This window comes from Aulonocara stuartgranti (genome assembly GCF_965226115.1).
Source record: "Aulonocara stuartgranti genome assembly, chromosome: 20".
Classification (NCBI taxonomy): Eukaryota; Metazoa; Chordata; class Actinopteri; order Cichliformes; family Cichlidae; genus Aulonocara; species Aulonocara stuartgranti.
This window is the reverse complement of record NC_138956.1, coordinates 6,915,468-6,933,714: the sequence shown is the minus strand read 5'-3', so window position 1 is coordinate 6,933,714 and position 18,247 is coordinate 6,915,468. Positions and strand designations below refer to the sequence as shown.

Below are 18,247 nucleotides of genomic sequence, written 5' to 3'. Positions count from 1 at the left end.
TATCAAATCAGACAGGGTTACCTCTGGGAAGGGGTGCACGGGGACAGGATTGGGTCACGCAGACTGGGTGAGTGAATGTGGGTAGAGGGACTTTGTGAGATTGGAGGGGGGTTCTTCTCTTTCAGTCTAGATTAAATATCACCATAATCAAATTGCAGCGCTGGCTGGCGGGGAAAAAGTACATGCCTGCGAATGGAGAGAGAAGCGTAGCTCTGACATAGGGGGCCCTGGGTTTTGTCATTTAGTCTAAACACGTCAGTTGGGTGTTTGTGTTAGCAGACTGGGGCTATGGGTACACAGTGAGTGGATAGGGGAAGAGCTCAATCATCAGTGGATCTCTTAGATAAATGCCTCAACCCAAGTCCCCCTTAGGGTCCAAACTGAGAGCTATTGCAGCCCGGTCTCAGATGAGGGAGCAGCTCCAACTCTAGCTTTATCCAAACCTAAAACTCAAGCCAAAGGCGGTGAGTCCTTACACACTGTGGTGGAGCTGAAAATATGCGTGCACACCTATACTCCCTAACTTTTCTCATTCTGTCCCACCCTGTGAGCAGCAGTGCTGCCTCAGCAACTACAGCATCACCAGTTTGGAAACAGGTCAAAGTTTTATACAAAAATAAAGGCTCCCAGGGGCTTTTATTTTGACTGGCCATGATGCTGAAAAGGGAATTTTGAAGGGGGTGGGGAACTGTGATGTGGGGGCAGCTAGGAGTGATTATAGATAGTCATCCATGAATGTGTGTTTGTGTTCAGCATTTGACTTCAGTCACTCAGAGGGAGAATAAACAGCAGGCTGTCTGGTGGGAGGACAGAAAGCACAACACTTAGTCTGAATTACAGATATTAAAATGTCAGACGAGGTTGTTGTGGATGAGACTCGGTATTGATCCCAGATGGCAGAGGGGCTAAATTGCCACTGTGTCTTTTGGACATAATGCATGTTGACAAGAAAAAAGGGGGTGTGGGGGAGAATGAGGAAGTGGCAGGCAGAAAGTGAGACTACCAGAAAGGAATCCAGAATGAGACGAAGGCAGAATCAATGCAAGAGAGCAAACCAGAAAATCGCCCTTCTTTTATTTCCCAAAACACAATTCTTGCCCTTTTCTGTTAACTATAAAAGCCTTTCAGAACTTAAAGCAGGAAGTTTCCATTTTTATGAGGATATTTTAAAAAAAGAAACCTGTTTTTTTTTTTTTTTAAATAAAAAACAGTTTTCCTTACTTTATAAGCAAGTTACAAAATTTTTAGAGTGCAGCGAAACTAACAGGGTTAACACTTGTGCTACTGGTCTGCAGGGTATTTAGAACTGAGCATGACATTCACAAACACATTATATAAACTTTAAACATTAAAGAAACTAAAATGTGTGAAAATTGGTATACTGAACAATTACAGTTATGTTTTACATTTAAAAAATGAAAGGTGAAAAATTAAGAAAACCTTTTTTTTTTTCATTTATTTTAGTGCAATGGTACTAAGTGTGTTCTAGCCACTAGGGAGCGCTGTGTACCAATTTCATGGATCTGTACTGTTGATTGCGGGAAGGAGGAAGGCACTAGAGATGTAGAAGAGCAGCTGTTTACTTTAACTGAACAAACTTTTTGTTTGTTTTTCTGGATTTTCATACCTAAGATTAGATGTCCTAAATAAAGGAGATGCATTACAACATTCCTGACAACATCTGACAAGTTCTTTCTGCTGTAGTTAGGATTAATGTTAAATTCAGGATGAGGTGAGAATCTAAGCTTGACAGAAAAGAGTTAGCCACATGGATGGAAAGTAATCGCTGGAGATCTCTGTGAGAATCATGGTACAAATATAATTTTTGTGAGCGGGTTTTCGTCTTACCTTTTATCCGTGGAGCTGGAGGCCTGGTTCATCTCACTGTTGGAAATGAAGTTGCGGATTTCTGAGAAGTACGAGTCCTCCTTCTCATCTAAAAGTGCATGATTTTCTGGCTCTGAGTTTGGCGAGGAGATGGTCGTTCCTAAGTTGGAAAGCATCCCAGACTGTTGGCTCACTGTTGGGGAAAGAGATGTAGACACACACATCCATATGCATAAAAACACATGGACACACACACGCAGACAGCCCACATACCATACCAAGACACACAAGCATCATTAGTGTGATGATCATCGCACAGTTATTTAATTTAGGAAAATATCAGAGGCAAAACACACAATTACTAACATTTAAACACTAAGATCGTGCACAGCTCTCGTGACATTTTTTTGACAAACAGAAAAAAAATGTTTACAGAAATCTGTGTGGAAGATAAACATGATAGCAAAAAGGTTTTATATAAGTTATGCTCTTTTCTGACAGTTTTTCAATAACCCATGTGTGAAAATGGATTCAAACAATCAACTAAGCAAACACTTCCTGTTTATTGACTACATTACTAGTTCGCACAGCCATCATTGCAGTTGCAAACTGACCAGGAATGTTCTCGTGCTCGTGCTTCTTGAGATGGCGATCGAGGTTGGTTTGCTGACCAAAGCAGCGGTTGCACAAGTGACACTTGAAGGGTTTCTCCTTGTTATGGATATTGCGGACATGGCGTTGAAGATTGGATGAGATGCTGAATGAACGGTCACAGTATTTACACCTGACGAAGAAGAACAGGGGTATTTAAATGTCAGCTGAAAGTGCAGTAGAGTGAGAAGGGCCCTAAAGATGTATTATTTATCTGCTGAGTTGAGCAAGAAACCACTTAAGGCTCTTGTGATTTGCTTAAAAGTATTCACTTTGTTTTTTCTCTGAAGTTTCACAGAAAGAGACGTACCAAACAAAGTAAAGGCAGGTTTGAAAAATAGCCGTGACAAAGGGAAATATGTCAACTACGGTATTTCAGAAACTTTCAAGACTCTCTGAATTAAAAATAGAAAGGAATACCTGTAGGGCTGTTCCCCTGTGTGTGTCCGCAAATGTCTGGTGAGATTTGCTGAGCGAGGGAAGATTTTCCCACAGTACCTAGAGCAAAAGGACAATGAGGATGAGTGAGCATACGGCATGGTGCACTTTCACATTTGCACATATTCCACCAACTAGTTTAAATGAAAAGGGGTGCAGACCTGCACGCGTAGCGTTCCTTTCCCTTGCGAAGGATGGCATCTGAGAGGGAAGGTGGTGGTGAGCGGAAGTTGAACAGCGGATGGGCCGAGTGTTGCAGCGAATTGGGCGGTGCGTCCAGTTTTAGTGCTCCAAAGCCGTCCAGCTTATCTGTCATGTTCTCCATTGCTGACATCTAGGGAATAAGAAGATTTCAAAAAGTTGAGAAATTTTTTGTTTCATGTTTTAAAAACTGGATAAAAATAATTCAACCAGAGTTTGTATTATTTACCGTGTTATGGGTTCAATTATAAAGTTTATAAGGGCAGTTTTAATTTTTTGCACGTAGCGTGTGTTACATCATGATGGCAGCATGTTTATGTGTATTAAAAACAGAAAAGAAAGCACTGAAAACAAAGGGACAATTTAAGAAAGAACATGGAGTGAGAGAAAGATACAGGGAGGAAGCTTTGAGGAAGCAGCATATCAGAGGTTAGCCTTGTTGTTTGTACTCAAGGCATGTCACCTCCTTGACCTATAACACATTCACAAATGCCCAAGTACTGTTTCTCCAGTGCCCCCCTCTCTGTACAACCTCAGCTTCTACTAATGCTTTGTTCTCTACTTCTTACCTTCTTCTGCCAAAGCTGCTGTTGCAAGCCTGCAAACTGGCTAAATGAGGCATTCAAGAGCCATGACTGGAGCAATACAATATAGTTTGTGATACCCCCAACTGATAGCCGCTTCCCTCCCCCCCTAGAAGCTTGTGAACAAAAGAGGCCAGTTATGTAGGAGTTTATTTGCCAAAAACAGCTTACATCCTTCCTTTTTTTAGTGAATACGGGACGGGAGAGACACAGGGACAGACACTCCGTCTCGATGTGTTTATTCGCAGTCTGAGAACGGGTGCAAGGGGGAGCGGGGTGATTCCGTCATGAGACTGAATTAGAGGTGGCATTGTGTTTGGATCACTGACAGGATCACAGCTGAGACGCTCAAATATGAAAAAAGTTTTTGCAGGGCAGCCTGCGAAAAGTTCGCAATCTACGAGATGATGAGATGAGATTTTAAAGGATGAAAAGGAAATCTGTTTGATGCTTAGAGCCTTGTCATGACATCATGTTTTTAAGATTTTGTACCCGGGTTTAGGGTAATTGAAAAAAGGTACCAATACAAAAAAAAAATAAAAAATTCTTGCAATTTACCTTAAAAAAAAACTATGCTGGCTAACGATATGACATCACGCATGTGAGATATGCAAACGCATGTTCATGTGTAAATGTATCTGTCTGCATGTGCACCAGATGTGTGTATTGCAAAGTCACGGTTGATAGAGGACACAGATTTCCAGGTCAGATTAAACCGTTTCCCCAATGAGAGCCCCCCATTCTCCTGGACACAAACACAGGATGTCCTTGACGGACACGGTGTTATTATCTAGCCAGCCAGCCAGGCACAGAGAAAAGAAAAAAAAACTCTGAGGGGTTTGAGTTATTAGCTTGCCTGTGGGCTCCCACTACATGAAACAATGCCACAACTAAGATTAGCGTGGCCAAGAGAGGCAGTTTGTTACAATTCAAATGGTTATTATTCTCTCTTTTATTAATACTATCATTGCTTGTAATCAAGATATGTAGAGGTGGGGAAGGTCTGGGGACAGTGGAACAATGTGACTGATTATCAAAGGGCAGCGATAACAGGCTGTGTCTTCTGAAAAAAGGTAAAGCTGACGAGGTACACAGGCGCCATTCCGTAAACAAAGGAAGAAATCATACAGAACCCTTGAGAAAATAACATCAACACTTTGGAATGATGGCGCTTGGGTCCTATCAATTCAGGTTTAAGCAGCGTGGGAGGCAGGAGTGAGGTATTTTCACATAATACATAGTTTGAAAATAATAGTCAATACTATCTGGGAATAATCAGCTTGTATGCAATACCTGGCGGTCAATTCCCCTGCTTGTTATTCTCTTGGTGTACTTTCAGTTTAATGTGCACGTAGCATTTACTGTTTCTTAAAAAGAATAGTCTCAAACCAAGCTAGGTCATGTGTGCACTATGTACCTGGGGATGGAAGAGTGGCGGCGAGGGCCGGAGGAACTTGTCCTTCAGAGCTCCTACCGGGTCGAGTAGCTTCCTCTTCTCCACCCTGCTGGACCAATATCAAGGCAGAGGGTTACGTACCAAGGTCAAACTTCATCTAGAATGCCCAACCTCATATTCTTCAATGCATCTACAAAAACACCTTGATGTTGGTTGTGGAAGTGTCTGGTCTAATCCGGGCTGAAATACCTGTATATGGGGTCCATGAAGAATGCTGAGGGCTTGGCATAGTGCAGTGGTGGTGGCTGGTGTGGCTGTGCCTGGGGCTGCTGGTGCTGGGTGATGGTTGATTGGTGCAAAGACTGTGAATGAGGGTGTGGAAAACCAGATGGAGTTTCATCCTTGATTGAGACCCCTTTTCCACCTCCATAGATGTGGTTCTTTCGATTATGGGGCTCAGCTGGCACACCATTATGACTCCCTCGGCTCCGGCTGCCAATGCTGAGGTCCAATGGCTGTTCTTCACTGCTAGATATTGCTAAATGTCCACTACTGCTCCCAGTACTATTGTTGGGGTTTGAGGTGTTTGTTGGTGTTGAAGGAGCTATCTTGGCCTCCTTGGGTTTTGTGGTGAGATCGAACGGTGATTCTGCTGTGGGAGCAGGAGCTGCCGGGGAACTAGAAACCATTTTGTGCAGTTGCTCACGAGGTGACTTGGGCTCTGCTTTAAAAAACATGCTAGGATTGAGAGCACCTCGATCAGCACTAAAAGGGTAGAGGGAGTTGTGGAAGTTGGGCAGGAACTGGAAGGGAAACATGGAATGATAGGGCAGTGGACCCATCTTCTTCTCCTGATGAAGTCCAATCAAACCTGGACCAAAATATTTCTCTGCAATAGAAGCGATGGCTTTTATGGAATCAGTGGTGGCTGCATTGGAATTTGTGGTGGTTGTGGGCGGGAGGGCTTGCTCATCGGGTGGGGGGAAGAAGGAGTGTTGCGATGCAGAAGCAAGAAACGGACGATCAATCGACAGGTTCCCTGAACTAGACATGGCTGATATCAATGCACGGTTTGTGTCTTCTAACTGGTGTGCCTCTTGGCTTGATACAGTGCCAGACGGCTTCCTTCTTTTACCACTTCTCTCACGCTCACTCTCTCCATCACTTTCCAGGTCAGAGCCGTCCCCTGAAGCAGTACCTGTGGTGGTGTCCAAATCTGTCCCACTTGTGGTATTGACATCTTCAAGGTCACTACCGTCAGACATATCTGCCATCTTTGATTTTGGTTTGGCTTCTCCACTAGAAGACAAATCCAGTTTATTCTCTTTCTCTTTGTCTTCGTGCTGACTCAAACTGTTAACACCATTGCCATTTGTGGAACTAACTAGAGACAATGGAGGAGCATCTAGAGGACTCTGAGGCAGCTTCACCTCCTGACTGCTGCTCAGCGGGCTCTTTATCAGTGGACTGGCCGGTAATAAAGGAGGTCGTGGATATAGCGATGGGGGAAAAATACCTGGGAAACCATGTGGGAGGGATGGGAAGCCGTGGGGTCCTGGGGAGAAGGGCAAGCCAGCATGAGGATGAGGTCGGGAAGGAAAGTAGTCAGTGAAGCCTAAACCTGACTGGTTTAAACCAGAAAGGTGGGGATGGTGGGACTTAGCCTTAGCCATGATTGGGCTGGAGCTCATGGGGATGCCAGGGTTGAACATCCCTGCTGGAGAGCCATAATGGTTTTTGCCCTCACAGAAGCGACGGTGCTTGTTGAGGGAGGAGGTAGTGCTGAACAACTGCCCACAGTCTTTACATTTGATCTGGGTGCGGCAGTCAGCATGCATACGCTTGTGGCGACAGAGGTTGGAGAACTGGGTGTAGGATTTGTGGCACACCTCGCCTGGGGGAACAAAAAGATGCAGCCCACCAGGGCCTAGTTAAACCAGTTTTAACACTGTCTCTAACTTTGTATACCAAAGCAACAGTAACATGAACATTTAAATGTAAACGGCTGTTGAAAAAAAGGTTTTAGGAAAGGAAGGAGCTGGTTCGTATGGACAGGATAACTTACACAATCTGAAAAAAAGTGGTCTTGATTTAGTTTGTATATATTTTACTTCCAAATAATTACTGCACACATGTAACAGATAAAATAAATAAAATACATATGTGAGGGCTGTTTTTTTCCCCCTTACTGTAAAACACTCCATTTCCAATTTAAGGTCTGTCATGTTGTTTTAAGTTTGACAAAAAAGAGCTTAGGTAACCAGATCAAATCTATTATTCACATTGTATAATGAAATTTATTGCAGGGCAAATACGACCTTTGTGCCTGCAAACAAGCTGGTGTACATAGAAAAAAAAGAGAGACTGGATAATGAGTGAGGTTAAACGAGGTAGGAAAAAAAAGTCTCAAATAAATAAATTGTTATGAAAAAGGTGATCATTAACTTCCGAAGCCCTTACTTACAGCTAAAGGGTTTGACACTACTGTGGATGTGCTTATGCTGCTTGAGGCCTGACGAGGTGGCAAAGGTCTTGCCACATTCAGGGCATGTGTGAGCGCGGGCCCCCACGTGTTGAGAGCGGATGTGACGCTGAAGGTTACTGGGATCTGTGAACACCTGAAATTTAAAACAAGTGTATAAAAAAAAAATGCAAGGTATGCCATGACTAACAATGCTAAAAAAATTACACAAAATTCCCCTTTTTGTATTTTGTAAAAACATAAGCAGACTTTTCATTTCTTTGTCTTCTTAAAGAACTACTAACAGATAAAGCCTGTGTGTCCTGTGCACAACTTACGTGGCGGGTATGCTGTACCTTATCACAGTTTTCACACTCAAAGCGCTTGCCACTGTCATGTGACATCTGGTGACGGATGAGGTTGGACTTCCAGTTGAAGGCTTTGGGGCACTGGTCGCACTTGTACTCCCTCTCTTCTGTGTGAACTATCATGTGTTGTCCCAGACTTGATTGAGAAAACACAAACTCATCAGCAAATCAGTCAATGAATCACATTTGTAGCACAATGAATGGGCTGAACTTCACCTGTACTCATTGGGAAAGATCTTCTCACAGTCTTTACACTCATGGACAGGATCGTCGCTGTCCTCACGTTCCTGTTTGAAGTCGTCTCTTAGTGCGTCAAAGATGGAGCCAGCACTGGAGCATGAATACTTCTGATGCCGCCGCAGCTCAAGTGTTGAGGAGAACAGCTCATCACAGTCTTCACAGCGGTACATCTGCTCGTCTGCACGCAAACACACCCATACACAAGGGTTTGTTTAGCCACAACACAGCTTTCTATATGTATAATACATCAAACATGTACGTAACTAAGAGATATGTATTTAAAAAAAACATTTCTCGTCATAACCTTTTCCGAAGTTTCACTATTGATGTAGGAATTCTTAAGTAAATAGAAATGATTAATAATTAGTTTTTGTAACTTTGTAACTTTTGTAACTTTTTCAAATTGTCAACATTTTAATTACAAGCTAAGACCACCTACAAGCAGCGCTAATTGCTGACATTTAATTGTGCTTTTAATCTGTGCAAAAAATACAACATTTTTCGCTATCAGATTCAACACACTATCAAAATGTGCAATGCAAAATAAGCTTATTTGCATCTTAGTATGCCAACTCATGTTGGCAGAGATGCAGAACCAATTGTCTAAAATGTATAGAAAGATAAAAACTGATAATAACACTCAGCAAAAAGAAGAATCTCATCTTGTTTTGTGTTTCAGTCGCAGCTGTATAGACAGGTTTAACAAATGGTAAAAACAACCCCATAAAATGGAAATCAATTAGCAGTGAAATGTAACCGTCATTAAAACTGTTAATTACTTGTTAAAACAAGTGTTTGCTTTAGAGTGTTGGTGTAATAGCACACAGAGGAAACAATAGGGGCTGGTCTTCCCCTTCCATGTTGATAACCTTTACAATACTTCTCACCAACAAGGTCAAATGCATAAAACTCGGACCAGCTCTTTCAATAGCAAGTTCCTGAGTCCGACGCCAAGTTCAACAGATCAGGGGAAAGCCCAGCGGAGTGTCTGTGTGCAAATGCATAAACAAGTGTACACGTGTGTGTGTGCGCGCGCACGAGTGTGTGTGTGTGTGTGTGTGTAAGTGTGCTTATGTTTCCAAAATGAGCCAAAATGAACAGAGGTAAGCAGGGCCACGGTGGCGCCGACCCCATGGTGATTTCAGCGCCAACCTGCCATACCCTCTTTGGCATGACCCAAGCAGCCAGCGTCTGAGTCGGCCCCCCAGGTGTCCCAACATGCCACACACACCCATCCATCAATTCAAGCTGTACTAAATGAGTTTATCCAAAATGACTTACAGTGCATGGCTCACCTGCTTTCTACTGCATGTGGCCGTTTATCCAGCTGGAACTTCTTGGACACATTAAAAGGGCATTAGTGTAGCAACATCAATGTGTCTAACCTTGGGGAGAAGGATAAATGACCTTCTGGTCAATGGACCATTACACAGAGCTCAAACACTAAACTAACTAGCCACTTTGACACCACTGTGTGGACGTATTTCACAGGGAGCGAGCATTTTACTGTGAGAGGGTTGGGTATGATTGCCTGTGCAGCACAAACAACTCAAAATAATTTTTGTCTGCGACATTTAAGAGTGGAAAATATTTTGGACAAAAAATAAAATAAAATAAAGACATGGTTCATATACAGCAAGGACCTTCAAGTACCCTCTAGGAAAAAGGAACACAAGTAATAAAAGATGAAAGGAAACACCTAAAAGGACACTCAGGTGCGTGCTTGAATGTTAGGATGCACATATGCAAAGGTACTTGCATGTGGATTTCGGTGTGCCTGTGTTTTTTCAGCAAGTCTGGCTTGTGTGGGTTTTGTGGAGGGGGGGTGGGGAGGTTAAAGTGGAGACTAATAGCTCTCTGGGAGACGAAGGGAGTCACAATTATGTGCAGTTTAGCAGCTAATCTGGGAGCATGGGTGAGGTCTCAGGGGACTCCTCAAGTCCTCCACTTCAAATTCCTTCTCCGATAAGCTGGACACAGAGAACAGAGCTGCACTGCCAAACTCCTGCTCAACCCCACTGCCTCACTCCCTTGCTCGCACAAATGCAGGGAGACAGGAAAAACAAATCAGATGCGATCATCACAACGGTGAGATGACTTTGAATCGCTGCTCATCCTTCTATTTCAGTGTTGCTGATTCACATATACTGTAAGCATCTTTAAACACTAAACCATCTGTATGTTACATGTTCTTTTCTGTGTGCCTTCAGCTCTCTCTTACACAACACACAAAGCCAAATACTTTGGCCCTGACACAGACATTTTGGCAGGTGAAATTTTCTCTCTGTCTGCCTCCTTCATGCGCATACTTACAGGCAGATGAATTCAACAAATCATGTATAAGCGTGCTCCATCTTTGACACACTCCTACAACATGTCAATCTGCTTCTTTTCAATAATATAGCTTTCTTTGCTCCTGTATCCCCCCTCCCTCCCCTTCATCTTTGGCACTGAGACCTGTGCATAAACTGTGCATCATGCAGGGTAGTGGTGGGGAGCTGGTGAACTGCACAGCATCTCACGAACATCTTGTTCTCCCTCCACAATTTTCTAATCAATGACAAGTAACAGTAATCAGATTTTCTTTTTTTCATCTGTGGTTCCAGAAAGACTGGAAACACAACAAAACAATGTTACCTGACAACAGCACTTCGGCACAATAAGTCCAAGATGTTTAAAGAAAACGCAGCGGAACTACGGACCCTTTTCCGCTTAAGTAAAGTTTGAAAGAAAAGTGAACAGCTGTCCAAGTTAGATTACGAGATAAAATATTGGACATATTCAGTCTGACATAGGCGGGCACGGTTGAAAGGCAGTGAGTACAGTGAATCAGGTTACCCAGTCAGAGAGGAGAAGGGTGGATGAGAGCACCTAGAAATGTGACGCACTTTGAAATGTGAGCCAATTTCAAGAGGACAGTGTAAAAGAAGGTGTAACGAAGCACTTACGGCACAAGATCTAAAGAAAGGGTCATAATAAAATGCACAGAAATGTATTAAAAGAAAGAAATAAAGGGAACGATTTTATTTATATTGTGTATAATCTTTAACTAATTCAACAATGAGACTAAAAAAGCTTCAAGCTCTAGCATATTCAATTAACTCACAGGTAATTTTTCAATCTCAAAATTGCTTCTGATCATACCTGATCTGCTTTGTAGCTTTCTCTTCATTATTTTTAAGCACTAATTAAATTACACACAGAAACAACTTAAACAGGTTAGACAGAGGCATCTCTCCCCCTTTCTTTTCAGTCGGAACACGGGATTCCCAGGGGTTGAAATCGCTACAGAGAAGTCGCTTCGACGCACGGAGAAACGCCAGGCAGGCAGAGTGAGCGAACATAAATATACAATGCCATCTCAATGGAAACTCCTGATTAGACTGTTTTGCTGAACACCAATACAATGGCAGGTTGCTGAGGTGGGGGGACTGGAAAAGAAGTCAATGAACAATCCATCAGAAAGGCCGACTGCCTAAAAAACCGCTGTAACGGAAACCTCATAACTATATATCCAAGTTTGACCGAGGAAGTAGACTGTAAACCGTCTCAAACCAACAGCCTTCTTAAAGTTGCACACCGGGGAGACACTAATTAAACTCTTGACTTGCAATTTTCACCCTATTGTTTATTTATTTTCATTTTTAGGATAGTAATAGTGTTCTGATGCCAGTCCGTTTTATGGCGATTTCCTTACATTTCCAGCACTAAGGTGTTTGTTTGAAGGTTTTCACTCTGATGAAGACCTGAGGTGGTTGAAACGAGTCAACGTTTTAACTAATATTTCCCGACTAAACGCCATTAATCCATCTCCCCCTCTTGCTCCACCTATGGACGTTTTTTTTTTCTCCCTTTGCTCCCATAATGTGTTCTTAATAATATGCACGGCTACCGAGTAATTTCTGTTTGATCTTAGCTTTCCGTCAACAGAAAATTTCTACTCGCATAGGATGGAATATGACAAGTGCCAATTGACGCCCTAATACAGCATTTCAGGCAAAGAGGCCCATTATATTGCAGCATTGTAAAAGAGCACAATTCAGACCAGACTCTTACGGGTATCCTTTCTATATTGGCAAGCCTATTTTAAATGACAGATCCAAAACGGCCTTCAACCATATGCTTTAATGCGGGATTTAATTCAATCCTGGAAATTTATGGTTCGAATAATTCACATTTCTTGAGTAGGGAAAAAATCTTGGAGGGAGAAGTGGTGTTTTTTCCCCCAGTTATGGAGTGTGTTGACCGCGAAAGCGGCACGGGATGCAGGTTGGAGTTTGTTTAAAACGTGCGCTAATGACGCGCATTAATCTTACCTTGTAGGTTGGGTGCCATGGATCCCTCAGGGAAAATACCGTCCTTCATATACACTAAGAGCTCCTCCCCTGCTTCAATGTCCCGGACAGCTTTATAATAAATCTGAAGAGAGAGAGAGAGAGAGAAAGGCAAGGGAGACTTTAACTTAGGTCAGGAAAGGATTAATAAGTCTGGCCCCCTATATATTTACTGTCGCAGCTCAGGGCCCGCGTGAAACCCAATATTATTCTAATAATATGGCTGGTAACGGGGGTATTACAAATATATAAAGTAAGATACATTATCCTCCTATTGGAACATAATTGATTCTGATCTGTTCACAACATTAAACAATTCATTTTACTAACATAACCCCCCCCCCCCTCCTTTTATTTCACAACACAATCAGCTGTTTGTTTAATTGCAAATTTACCCGAACTTTGTGAAATAAAACGAACGGAAATACGTAAATGTTGGTTTCTGTTACAGATGGAAACGTGATCTGCACTCTTGTTAAAAAATAAATAAACACCCGAAAGAATTATATAAGAAATCCAGACAAACGCATTTGTTACAAAAAAAATGTCATAGCAAAAATAAACAGCCCCGCTTCTGTCGTGCGTTTTTGTTTTACAGCTGCAGCAAACCGGGAAATGTCGGGTCTTTAACTGCACGCGACAAATCACTTTATTGAGGTCATTTGACAAGTTTGCTCGGACATAATTTACTGCTGGACACTTGGGTTTCATTTTTTCCCAGTTTTCGTTCAATACAACAGAAATCGGATTCAAGTTGAAGTATTTAAAGGTAAGTCAGAGCCGAGGCCTAAACCAACAGTACAGGAAACCAAGCTGAGCTTAAATCTCGATTCACAAAATACAAATAAAGAAATAAATAAATTATAAAGATGATAAATAACATTCAAAGTTCTTTTTTTTAAAATAATCATCTTTAAATGGCACTTCTTTACATGTTGCAGCTCTGTGCATCCCAATTATTATGACACAGCGCAAACAACTTCAGGCGTGATCTGTGAACGCATGGGGGCGCTCTGCACCAGCTGTACACTGTCACCACAACAAGACGGACAGAAGCACTCTTTCACACATACACACACAAACATACAGAGAGGCTGGGAAAGTAACTTTTAAGACTTAGCGCTCGTCAGATGAGAGAGAGGAGACAAAGAGCAAAGGCCTAAAATCAACGAAAACTACACGCATTATTATTATTATTATTATTATTAATATTATTATTATTATTATTATTATTACAGCGTATTATATTTACCACAAATAGGCTACTGTCTCTCTATGCTTTTTCGACCTGACCTTTCTTTTCTCCGTGAGACGGAACAGTTGAGAAAGTTGCGCGGCGCTGCGGAGAGCCTCCAGCTGCAGTAGCACTTCAGTCCCGGTGGAGTTGGCGACACAACCCATAGTAGGTCTGCCCGAGATGGACCGGGGCGCTAGAGCGCACAAGGCCGGGGAGAAGGGGTCGCGGGTCGGTCGGGAAGAGCTGCAGACGGTCGGTGATCGCTCCGTTTGGTTGGATGAAGCCTGACGCTCCTCTCCTGGGTTACTCTCTAATCTAGTCAGTGAGCGCGTCTTTGATGATGATGATGAGTCTCTCCCTCACTCTTCTCTCTCTCTCTCTCTCTCTCTCTCTCTCTCTCTCTCTCTCTCTCTTTCTGACTCTCTCTCTCTCTCATTAGTGATTCCCTGTTGCCCCTTAGTGCTCTCTCGGTTACCCGTCGGCCACTCCTCCTCGTCTTATCTCCAGCCAAAAGGATTGAGGGATCTGCGGCACAGACCCCTCCCCGCATCTCCGATCCCAGCCGCCGCTTTGGCCGCTTGATAAATCTACTATTGATGTAAATAATAGATAAAGCAGTCATTCTGTCGGTCACTCTAACACACAAACACACACAGGCACACACACTATAGGCCGAACACATGCTTAAACAAGCAAATAGACACATAGACACACAGCAGGCCTTTTTATTTATTTATTTATTTTCTTAGTTTAAGTTTTGCTTCGTGCTTCACTTTTGTGGTCTGAGCATAATCTCATTGCCTCTTAGATTTTTTTTAATCTAAAAGAAAAAAAGAAGAATTGTTGAAGAAAAGAAAATTTGACAGAGTTGAATGGTTTAAGATCGCATTTTAATAAAACATAAAAAAAATAGAATTTCGATTTTTATGAGGCTTGTGTGACGTCGTAAAGTTATTTTGACGAAAAAAATATATCGATTACGGATATTGCTACTGAATTATTTTTCAAATATTTATTAAATCGTATTTACAGCGGGTAAACAAAACAAATAAAACCCGTTCAGACACGAGTGTGGGCACTGAGGTAAAAAACAATGAACAGCGTCGCAATATCCCTAAAAGTCCTTTTTTTAATTTCTATTTTTTATGCTTAATTTATGTTGCAGCCCTTTTATGTGTAGTTTAATTTATGATATTAATGACACATCTTCCCGGTTTTATGTCAAGATTATTAATTGCAACATTATCAGAAAATATTACACTTTTTTCCTTTCAAAGAATACAAGTCAGTTAATAATTAAGAGGGTTTAATTACATTCTTAATTAATATTTGGATGTCTAATTTGAATATTTCTTTTGCCTTTTCTCTTACTCGGTCTCTCTTTCTCTCTCTCCCTCTCTGTATGTGTGTGTGTCCTACAGTAAGGTCTGATCACATAGACTTGTCTTGACCTCTTCCCATCTCTGTCCAGTGTTCAGCAGACAGATGCCTCATCGATCAATGCCAGCCATAGGGGTCCACAACAATCCCCTACTGTGGCCTAATACACACACACACACACACACACACACACACACACACACAGACACACACACACACACACACACACACTTGCACATGCACGCTTGTCTCTACGAATTGATGGATCCGTCCAGGGGTAGAAGGGCAGATCAAACAGCACTGGAAAGGGCTTCACTCCAAAACACAAAAGATGAAAAGTTGACAAGAAGGTGGACAAGGTTCATCTTTTCCTTAAACCCCCCATCAGCTACCCACCCATCTCACATGCCACTCATAGCTCTCTCAGCTGTTTCCACCTCTCAGTGCAACTTGGCCTTCGAAAAAGTGAATGGGCACACTTGCAAACCCATTTTGACCAATTGTTTGGGGTTATAAATGAATGAGAACAATCTCACTTAGGTGCACGTACACACAGAGGCACACATTTTGGATGGATTTTAACTGAGAAGAATGTAATTGATACAGTTGTCTGTAGATGCTTACACAGAGAGCCACATTCAATCCGAATGAAAAAATAAGAAAAAATAAGAAATCCACAATACTTTGAATGAAACTCGTGGAATCACCTGACAGAATGGAGACAAATCTATAAAAACAATGCCAAATTAATGCACGGCCACAAATGTCTGAATTATGATCAGTCATGCACACATTTGTTCATCTTGCATCATTAATGACAAACAACCCCATAACTTCTCCTCTTGCTCTTTAAAAGGTTACTGCCTGCATTTGAATTTGCCTAGTGTGCACATATTTCCATAAACTCATGTATTGTGCATGCAGTTATAAAAAAAGACAGAAAGAAAAAAGAAAAATCAGTGAATGGTCTCTTAAATTATACATTTTAGCACTGAGTGGCTGCACATAAGTGTGTGTGTGAGTGTGTGTGTTTGTGTTGTGTTTGTAAATAAATGATAGGGTCATACCTGCGAGCCACTACACCAAACAACTGGGCAAGCAAACAAAAGCAAAAGCCGTTCGCTAAGTACAAACAACTGCAAAACACATCAAAAAGCAATCGTGCACGTGGCCTTTTCGTGGTCCGATAATTCTCCACAATTTTCTCTGGTGCCCTGATTCTTTCTTTGACATTGTGTGGCAGTGGCAGGGGGCACTGATGTGAAAATCTTAAAAGGATTAGGCGGGCTGGTGTTGCCAGCCAATTGGTGCTTGTCAATCTCGGAGGCCCCCGTGCGTTCAGTCTCTTACGCCTGGTACCAAGCCCCCTTTCTCTCTATCGGTCAGACTTAATGTCTGAAGCTTAAATGGACACACCAGCCTGTCCCCTTGGTGTGACAGGGTGACAGGTGGCAGATCAAGACACCAGGATAGAGAAAGGAGACAGAGTCGGCAAGAAACAGGCGGCTGGAGACGGAGTCAGGAAGGGCCGCGTAGGCAGGGATTAGAAAACAAATGAGAGCGGAGTGACAAGAATGTGGAAACACGCAGACGAATCATACGGGCGGATCTGGCTACTGTCATGCTGCTTAGCTTCTGGTGTCATCTCACTTAAGATTCCCATCCTCGGTTCTTCTTTGGAAGCAGATTGAATTGACAGTGAAATGCGTATTAAATAACAGCACCAGTATTTAATTTGCAGAAACTGGGACAAGAGTCAGCAGAGCAAAATGTAGCAAAAAGAAAAAGAAAAACTGTCTCTGTGTTATAAACAAAAATGGAGAATTATGCTAATACGTTGCAGCAGTGTAAGTTGTGGTACACACATTGCATGGGGTTAGGGTTAGGGCCTAGTTAAGCAGTTGGGGTTTTATAGGCAATGGCTGGGCATCTTTCCAAAAGGATCCGATACAGCTCGCTTAGGTCTGAGAGAGAAAGAGAAAGCGAGAAGGGGGTGGTGGGTGGGGGTGTTTGGGTGATAAGAAGCAAAAAGAGAAACTGCTGCCGCCACAGAAGAAGACTGCGCTTTGGATAACGGTTATTATGGGACTCAGGAGTGTCAGACTATTCCTCAGCCTCTTTACATGGGTCAGTTCTTAACAGCACTGGCAACCATCCCAGCCACAGACACACAATGGAGCCATTCCTTGGTCATTACTAGCACACACGTTTCTCCAGCGCACACACACAAAAACACTCATTCACACACATCAAGCCAGCATTTACTCTTAGTAGACGGGAAGGAATAACTGCCGCCCCCCACTCATCTCGGCCTATTTCTGACAGTGTGGTGCGACTTCCTTCGTATCTGGACTACGGATTCAACTTGGACAATGTTGTCATGGCACTCACCTGGTCTCCTGTGAGATGACAGGCGGCGAGGTTCTGCTCCTCAAATGACGGGGCAGAGCGGACGTATTTGAGCCAGCTGTTGCCGGCGGCATCTGGTCCCGTGTCCAGTGCAAACTTCACGTTGCCCATGTCATCCACCATCTGTTGAAAAGCAACAGGTTAGATATTAAAAAATAAAAAACAGACTTTTTCAACGACTATTCAATTGACTTGATATAATTTAAGTGATTTTTAGTGTAGTTATGCAGTTGGTGTGTTTACATGGATTAAATATTTGTGTGTGGGCCAAGGGTTTGATGTCATTTAACTTTAAGGTACACAGAGCTAACATGTCAGTGGGTGTTAGGGCCATCTCACCTTGTCAATCCCAACAACAAGAAGAGGAAAGAGGGAAAAGAGGAGGGAGTACACAAACGGCGGTGTCTTTTACTTGTCTAAAGACTTTCCCTGGCACATATTGATCACCCTTTGTAACCCCTGCAGACCCTTGAGACTCCAAGAGTGGGTTTCATGTTACCTGCTTTCACAGAGAATGAAGGAGGATGGAGGTAGTGGTGGAGCAGGAAGAGGAGGAGCAGAAGAACAGAAGAGGGGCTCATTGTGAAGTGAAGAGTGAGGGGGAAAACCAGGAGCGACTAACCATGCTTTATAGCTTTATAGCTTTATAGCAATGAGAAATAAAGGCTCCCAATCTAAACTGATTCCTGAAGTAAAATGCAAAATAATGACAATTTTGGAA

General features: G+C 42.5%; 1 protein-coding gene across 10 annotated transcripts in view; it reads right to left on the bottom strand.

Annotated features, from left to right (window-relative positions):
- prdm16 (PR domain containing 16) overlaps positions 1-18,247 on the bottom strand; it is a 172,306-nt gene that overhangs the window by 5,568 nt on the left and 148,491 nt on the right. For 2 of the 10 annotated variants that reach the window (XM_082519891.1, XM_082519895.1), the window contains exons 4-14: positions 17,509-17,649; positions 12,483-12,585; positions 8,143-8,344; positions 7,915-8,062; positions 7,562-7,715; positions 5,347-6,991; positions 5,119-5,206; positions 3,078-3,250; positions 2,899-2,976; positions 2,442-2,611; positions 1,849-2,020 (exon numbers count right to left, since the gene is read on the bottom strand). In XM_082519891.1, the coding sequence (XP_082376017.1) occupies positions 1,849-2,020; positions 2,442-2,611; positions 2,899-2,976; positions 3,078-3,250; positions 5,119-5,206; positions 5,347-6,991; positions 7,562-7,715; positions 7,915-8,062; positions 8,143-8,344; positions 12,483-12,585; positions 17,509-17,649 (3,074 nt within the window). Of the gene's footprint in view, positions 1-1,848; positions 2,021-2,441; positions 2,612-2,898; positions 2,977-3,077; positions 3,251-5,118; positions 5,207-5,346; positions 7,025-7,561; positions 7,716-7,896; positions 8,063-8,142; positions 8,345-12,482; positions 12,586-13,793; positions 14,248-17,508; positions 17,650-18,247 lie in introns of those variants that run through there. The other 8 variants (XM_082519890.1, XM_082519897.1, XM_082519892.1 and 5 more) reach the window with 7 other exon arrangements.